This window comes from Chelonoidis abingdonii, chromosome 10 (assembly GCF_003597395.2).
Source record: "Chelonoidis abingdonii isolate Lonesome George chromosome 10, CheloAbing_2.0, whole genome shotgun sequence".
Classification (NCBI taxonomy): domain Eukaryota; kingdom Metazoa; phylum Chordata; order Testudines; family Testudinidae; genus Chelonoidis; species Chelonoidis abingdonii.
This window is the reverse complement of record NC_133778.1, coordinates 67,575,947-67,584,351: the sequence shown is the minus strand read 5'-3', so window position 1 is coordinate 67,584,351 and position 8,405 is coordinate 67,575,947. Positions and strand designations below refer to the sequence as shown.

The window sequence follows — 8,405 nt, the reverse complement described above, 5'->3', positions numbered from 1 at the left end:
TGGGGGCAGCACCTGAGCAGCTGTTTCCCTCACGGGCTTTACAATAGGCGATCTGCAGCTCCTTTACTTAACCCTGCACTGCACTGTGTCCCGCTCATGGCCCCTTTCGAGCATGGACTTTGATATCTGCCCATAGGTATCATAATTCCTACAGCTGGAGCGCAGCTGTGACTGCACAGCTTCCTCACCAAAAACACTGATGAGGTCCAGCAACTCGCCAGTGCTCCATGCTGGGGCTCGTTTGGTGTGTGAAGGCATGGTTACCGATTGATTGATTGCACTCTACACCTGGCTGAGCAAACAGGAAGGGGATTTTTAAAATTCCCGGGGCATTTAAAGGGCAGGTCACCTGAACCCAGGGCAGTGAGTGCGAACTGATGAGCAGACTGGCTGAAAAGGTATTCTGGGATACCTCCTAATACCCTGGAGACCAATAAAAGCGTTTTTGGTGGCCACACTTGACAAGCAGCACTGCATCACCAGCGCTACAATCGTTACACCCCAAGCAGACCAGGTGTACAGCCAGCGCTGCAGCCAGGGAGTTGCAAGGCACAGCCAGCACTGCAAGTGTGGACACACAGTAAATTGCAGCGCTGTAAACCCACCACCCAGCGCTGCAACTCTCCAGTGTAGCCATGCCCTCAGTAACAAAACTCCAAGTGACTTCAACGGCAGCAGGTTCTGACAGTGTAACAGCATCACATGCATCGCATAGATGAAGAAAAAGAGGCATATAACAAGACATTCCTTTTACCAAATCTTAGAGGTGTAACCCAGGAACTCCCAAGCTCAGTGCCATACCAGAATTAGATGGCCTACATAGTAATTAAATTGTCAAAGTCAGTTTCCCCATCTATAAAACAGGGATGGCACTTGCCAAAGTATCAGGAATGCTGAAAGTACTAGCAAGTGTTTGAAAAGAGCTTTGAAGATAAAAAAAAAAAAAAACAAAAAAAAAATACTTGGCAAGTGCTAATTATTAAGTGAAAAGATTATATATAATTTTTCACATCCACTCCTTCCCCAGCGGCTGGCTACACCTATGGCCATGACTACAAAACAGAGATTCTAACATGTCTGAAATGATAAAGTGATCTGTTCAAATATTACACAAGTGTTTGCCTGTAGGGTTCCCTAGGAATATGGATTTCAGCGAGTGGTACACAACCAGCACTATACACAGGAGGCAAAAACACTTTGATTTTAAGGGCAATTTTGCCTAAATAAGGAGTTGCCAATAGGCCTTTAAAAAGGCATTAACACTGTACACCCAATAATGCGATGCAAGGAATTTCCCTAGTTAGGTTACATGTAATTTTATATTAGCATGAGACTTAGTGAGTGTATTTAAACATTGTTGCCTGTATGCCATGACGACAGCTGATCAACATGGGGACCAGAGTGAAATTAAACATTTTGCAAAGTCAGTTTCCCTATTTTCTCCGCATTAAAAAAAAAAAAAAAAGTGCCCACAATGTGTATGTTCATTCACACAGAGGGAAAGGAGAGAAAAATCTCTTAAACACAGGAATATGTGGTTGTAAACCATTGAAATCAGCAGGAGTAGCATTAACTAGATTTCAGTTGATGTCACTTTAAACAAAACAATTGTTTGAAGCCTCCTGCACTATACTATCTTTTATGTCTGGCATTTTGGGTCTACATCCCAAATTTGAGCCTTAGTACATTGAAAGTTGGGAAGGACTATTTTCAAAGACCATTTTCAATTTTGCAGCTGAAAACTAATCTTTGTAAACAACTCATGCACATGCACAAGGATAGGCTATAGGCTAAAGAGTAACTTTAAAGTCACTCTACATTTCATACTGTAGCAAAGGTCAATTTATAAACAAACTGTATTCTCACAGATGGACTAAAGCCAGAACCTGACACCACAAAAACTCTCAAACCCTAGGTCTGACTCCAGAGTGAACTGACCCCCAGAGTCAAAGCAGGTGAATGGACTCCAGAGTCAAAATTCACAGCTCAGAGCCATTTTTACAACCTAGGAATCTTTTAGGTTGGTCCATTATAGGTCAGCTCTCAAAGCAGATACATATTTAGGTTCAAGAGCTCTTACAACGCTAAGTCTGAGCCACATCTGAATGTAGGCTACTTTTCTATTGTCGATTAGTCCAGTGTCCTGCTGATTGTTGCTGGTTAATGAAACTAATTACATGCCATGATTTTCTTTCCCTTTAGCCCTGTAAATTAGCAGGGCTCCCTCATCTGATCTTTCCGAGCTCATCAGAATGAAATATTGTTCTCAGCCAAGGGAGGCCCATTACAGAGCACACCTAGGCCAGCACTGCAGTTTCACATTCAAGGTCTTGAGTAGAATTTACACCGTAATAATGTAATTCAATTATTCCTGCAACCTTAGCTTCTCACAATTGGAGTCTCATTCACACTCCCACCTTCAAATATGGGAAGAGAGGGAGATTATGGTAAAGATACACCTTTATAGAGCTGTTCCTATCTGAAAGCTTTCAAAAACCTTGGGAGGAAGGGTCTAAGAAGAACTTTGAAAACATGGTCTAATAACCAGAAAGAGAAACTAAGCAAAGATGAGTGGCACAGAGGAGAGGAGAAATATAGCTAGGGAACAGTTGGACAGAAAAAAAAGAAAAGAAAGAGCTGGAAAGTGTGGCAAACTGAAGTTTAGAAAGCAAACTAGAAACTAAGTCTAGAATGTAAAACTGAACAAAGATTAGAAGGCTGAATAAAAACCACATATATGGAAGAGAAACAGACCAGAGACAGCAGGAGAAAGGAAGGTGAAATGTAAGATGCAGGGAACTAAGATTAAAAAACATCAATAAAAAACTAGCATAGTTTGACAAGGAAGGTCTGTTTTTAACCTATCAGTATTGCCAATCCCAACCATTCAAAAATCATGAGTCAAGCCTTAAAACAACCCCCTCCCCAACTTGTGTTCTCTTTACCTTCTAGCTGAGGAGCTTTTAGGGCTCACTTGCTTATATTTTCAAGCTTTTCTCCACAGCCATGGAAATTAGAAACTTACGTAAAAGAATACCACATTGTTAGGTCTGTTAACCAATTTCATATCATATTTTTAGAATGTTTAGTATTCCCCACACTTATGGTAATTTGTGTAACTATGAATTAGATTCCCACAATGCTTTTCACTTATGCCATGTTTCAGTGCATAAAGCAGGTGAACTGTACAACCTCCATTGTTTCTGTATGCCAAACCTTTTAGAAATGATACCAAATATAAACAGGTTGCAAGGATAATTGGTATATGTACCTATGACCAAAGAAAGTGTTAGGAATAATTGGTGCAGATGCCTTGGTACCCTGAAAACAAGTTATGAAATGATGTAAGAAAAGAGATTAAAGGGTTTGTGTTAATGAGGTTACATCTGGGGAGTCTTCTATGTATTGTAAACAAGTTGAGCATAAAAAGAGAGTAGAAGTAGTGAGTTTATAATAGAAGAGAGCTGCAAACCTCTTTCCCCAATTTGGGTAAAGTACTGACCCCTTCTGTATTATGCTAATCTGATTAATAAACACCAACTGAGCTGAGTTATCTAAACTGAACCCTCTTACAAAATGATATTCTCATGGAATCGCAACTCTTGATTCCATCAGCTGGGACTTGAAGACACACCAAACATCCTGAGACTCATGATAAAATGGCAATAGTTGGCAACAATGCGTTGATTAACCTTTCAAGTTGTACAGTAACTCCTCACTTAACATTGTAGTTATGTTCCTAAAAATGCAACTTTAAGTGAAATGATGTTGAACAAATCCAATTTTCCCATAAAATTTAATTTAAATGTGGTGGGTTAGGTTCCAAGGAAGTTTGTTGGGGGCAGACAAAAGGCATTATACACTGTACAGTACTGCACTGCGGTTTGGAAGTGCCCCTGGCTTACCCCACATAGACACAGCCCACTGCAGGCAAGGACGCTAGGAAGCACCTTCACAGCAGCAGCAGCTTCCCCAGAGAAAAAATGGGCACCGACTTTGCCGGGAATGCTCCAGGCCCACCTCTTCCCATCCCTGCTCCACTCCAAGCTCATTTCTTCCCACCCCCACTCCACCTCCTCTCCAGAGCACACTGCATCCCCGCCCTTCCCCCCCACAAAAATCCTGAATTGGGAGGGACAGGGAGGAGGTGGAGAAGAGGAACTTATGCAATGCTCCCTTGTAAAGTCACTGCTCTTCCACAGAATTTTTACAAGCAGTGGACAGAGCAGGCAACAAATGATGTTATAAGGGAGCACTGCACAACTTTAAATGAGCATGTTTCCTAACGGAGCAGCAACGTAACTTCGAAACAATGTTAAGTGGGAGGACGTTAAGTGAGGAGTTACTGTAGTCATATTGGCAAAGGCTCCACAGTAAATCAGAAATCCCACCTACAAATGGAATGCTGGGGCCAGCATTAAAAAGAGGCAGAGAATCCTTATAGGGTAGAAGCATTAGTTTTGTTTAAAAGACACTGGACCCAGTTCTGTGAGGTGCTAAGCACTTTCCACATCCACTGAAGGCAATGCACGTTGAAGGCCACCAGAGCCTTCTAGGATTTGGGCCATTGCCAGGTCAACTTACAGCCCAAAATGTAGCCTTTGTATGACAGTTTGCTACATGTTTCTACCAGTGGAAATGCCTCTGTTTATTTATTCTTTTTGAATAGAAATGGAAACACTTTATTTTCTACAAGACAAAAAACATTCCCCTGCTGCATGTGTAAGCAAACATAACAGTATCTGGCTAGGTCAGAAAGTAATGCTGACTATAAGAAAAATTGACTAATCAGTTGTCATTATCCAAACAGAGACCTTACAGAGAATGAGCCACCAAAACACACAGTTAGGAGTACATTTAGATTTATAGCATTTCAAGTTGAATAATTTAGAAATTGGTGAACTACAAACAGATTTCTGTATTAATTAAGTTGTAACTTGACAGCGTCAGTTTGTTAAAAGTTATAAATGCGGAAGTTATTATATTTATGGAGACTGGAGGTTAATAGTAGCAGAGAATAGGAAATATATATTTTTTGGATGAACAAGATTCTGAAATAGATAGCTGAGACTGGAGGAAAAATACTTAACACAATGCATCCCAGCTATTTTGATAGTGTACATTTGAAACAAGGTTCATGAGGAGAGGGGGTGGAGAGGAGAGATAGGGAAAGCCATCATCCCCTACCTGTTACATATATCTGAGAGAGAGAGAGAGAGAGACCAGAGAGACTTTCACTAAAATTACAGCTTTCAGATTAGTATTCACATCACATAGTAATGTAAGAAAGATTTTTTTCTGGCTTAAGAAGCTACTGTTGCCTTTATTTCACCTCTCACAACTCAATATCCGGGTACATATTCCAGTTTATTTAAGCAAGCAGGAGTGTATCTGAATGTACAGATCCAGCATTAATGCTTATTTCCCCACCTGTTGCAAGCAAGCAAAGGTAACACTTGACATTTACAAGGGCCTCAAAAGAGCAGCACTCTTTATCAAGAAGTCTGATGTAATTTACCTACACCACTCCTTTTGTAGCAAACACCACCATATGTAAATAAGTTGAATAAATGCATAAAGGCAAAGCCATATGCCACCATACGATCTAATGACAGGGAGTACTTTTGAGAGAAGGAACTAGACACGCACTGTCAATACTTTCATGTGGGAACTAATTGTTTTGGTTGCTATCCCCTAAACTGTTGCACGAGTTACACTTTACAGGCCACAAGTTTTACAACAGCTTCTCACTTTATAAAAAGGAATTTGAGAACAATGAAGTTACTTGGGACAGATCATGCATTAGGAAGCCCTTTCCATTGGGCAGATGTAGTTCAGGGTAAGGGGACATCAGCAACTGAAGTCACACTAACATCTGAAAGCGTTTTCCTTACTGTGGTTATAAGTAACAATTGTTGAAGTTGAAAGACTTGAGAGAAAGAAAAAAATTATTTTTATGTTGTACATTTCAGAGTACATGTGTATAGCCAGTTTTGCTGTTGCCTCTGTATATAGTTTGCTTAAGCAGCTGTTGATCTGGGTCTTTTCCACAACAAAGCAGAAAAACGTTTTAATATGGGGAAATAGAATTGTAAAGCTGTAAAAATTTTCAGGAAGGCTTAAGGGCAGATACAGTACCTCCAACTGACTGTATGTCAGGATAATGGTGTCCCTATTTCAGAGTCAGGCAAAACCATGGGCAGTCGAGAACTATGTCAGGGTACAGGACTGTTAGTTTTACAAGTCCAAAGTACAAGAAGATGGCCAGGATGGCCCTGCTTCTGGTGAAGCTCCATCACTTCTGGCTCACAGCTGACTTCCCTGGCAGAACCGACTTATCCCGACCCCAAGAGACTCCCTAAGTATTTTAGAATGAGCCAACTGACAAGCAGTATCCAAGAAGTTTCCCCAACAGAGATACCCACCCCCTCTTCGCCAAACCTGGGCCCAACTACAAGATCCAAGCCCCCTTGAGAGAAATACCACTCAAGCTACAGAGAGGGGGCCGAGGTGTGTCATTTGAAGCCAGATTTCCAACCTGCAGGAGCTGCGCTGACCCGGGGTTCCCCTGCAGCCTGTGAAGGCGACACTGGCCGTTTGCAGAGCGAAGAGCTCGACTCGCCAACGCACAACCCAGCCGCTCCCGGCCTGACTCGCACTCACCCACGCAGGCAGGTGCTGGAAAGCGACGCCCTGGTGTATCGCCTCCTTCTCCTCCTCCGCTAGCAACCCGAACGCCGCCGAGAGCCGGGATCGCTTCCCGCGCCGGTTCCGCCGCCACCACATCCACAGCACCAACCCCGCCAGCACCCAGCTGGTGCTCAGCCCCAGGGAGCCGGCCAGGTACACCGGGGCGAGGCAGAACAGCGCCCGCGCCACGAAGGCGCCGAGCTCCTGGAGGAGCCGGGGCGGCTCCTGCTGCTCTTGCCCGGCGGAGGCGCACGGAGCTCGCCCGCTGGGCTCGCCCGGCCCGGGCCCGGAGCTCCCGCGGGAGGCAGCCGCTGGCTGCATGGCGGCTTGAGCCGAGTCTCGCTCCCCCAGCGCACGGATCCGCGCTCGGTACCGGGCGCCCAAAGTTAATGCGGAGCGGGGCACTGGCTCCCGCGCGCCTGCTCCATTCCGGACTCCGGCCGCCCTCGCCTCTTAATGCGGGGCGGGAGCCGCTCAGGTGCGGATACACTGGGCTCCCGGCGGCTCCGCCCGCCCCAGCGCCGGCCCACGGGCTCCGATAGGCGCGGGGGCAACATGCGCACCCTGCCCTCTGCTGCCCCCTGCAGGGGAGTCTGCCCCCGCCGAGGGAGCAGGCTGGGGCAAGGGGGGAGCAGGGGCTGTGGAGCTGCTGGGGGCAAGCGAGCGGAGAGCTGGGGCAGGGGAGGCCAGGTTTAAATAAATGAGGCGCTTGGGGAACTGAAGGGATAGGGACAGGCAGGTGAGACAAGGAAAGCAGGACAGGGGGAAGGAGAAAACTAGGGAAGGAGGACAGGGCGAAGGGAGAGGTGGGTTGTCCCTGGAGAAGGAGAGGAGGTTGGGGGAAGGAAAGAGATCGCCCAGGAAATGGGAAAGAGGGAGGATGAGTGAAGGAAAAAAGAAGAAAAACCTCACACAGGATTGCAGGAGAAAACGAGGAAAGCAAGAAAAACCTACATTTGGAAGGAGATTTAATAACTTTAGGGGGAAAATATTGAGGAGGAAGAAGCTGGGGCAGAACTACTGGGAAGGGGAGAAAGAGGAGAGGGGCCCAGCTGGCATGGTAGGTCATGGGGCTAGAGGTGTCCACCTGGCCTCAGCACAGGGTGTAACTGGTACAGGATAGTGGATGGGCAGCTCCTTCCCCCTTACAGAGAGTGAGAGATGGCCCCTCCCCCCTCTGTTTAGCCTGGCACAAATTGCTCTCTCACACTCAGTAAAAAAGATGCTCCTCCCATTCCCAGCCTGATCCCTCTGGGCAGAGCCTGGCACAACAGGATCCATCCTAGGTCATCTGAGAATCAGCTGCTCAGGGTGACTCCTGCAGTCAGCAAATTCAAGACAGGAAAAGGGGGAGAGGGGTTGTAGATTCTCATGACAAATCTTTCCCAACTTGGCTTAGATTGATTAATTATTGATGCTTTAGGGCACCACCTCTGCCCGCTGTGGGGTTCTTACACCTTCCTCTGAGACATCTGGTGCTGGGCACTGTCAGAGACACGATACTGGACTAGATGGACCTTGGGTCTGGTCCAGTATGGCAGTTCCTATTCCATGTTTTTCAGTTGTCCAGTAATAAAATTCAGCAGAGAATCCTGTGGCACCTTATAGACTAACAGACGTTTTGGAGCGTGAGCTTTCGTGGGCGAATACCCACTTCGTCAGACGCAGGTAGTGGAAATTTCCAGGGGTAGGTATATATATGCTAGCAAGCAAGC

General features: G+C 45.4%; 1 protein-coding gene across 1 annotated transcript in view; it reads right to left on the bottom strand.

Annotated features, from left to right (window-relative positions):
• ESYT3 (extended synaptotagmin 3) overlaps positions 1–7,011 on the bottom strand; it is a 64,374-nt gene extending 57,363 nt beyond the window's left edge. Inside the window, exon 1 of the mRNA XM_032794007.2 lies at positions 6,664–7,011. Coding sequence (XP_032649898.1) covers positions 6,664–7,011 — 348 coding nt within the window. The remainder of the gene's footprint in view (positions 1–6,663) is intronic.
• Between the last annotated feature and the right edge of the window lie 1,394 nt (positions 7,012–8,405).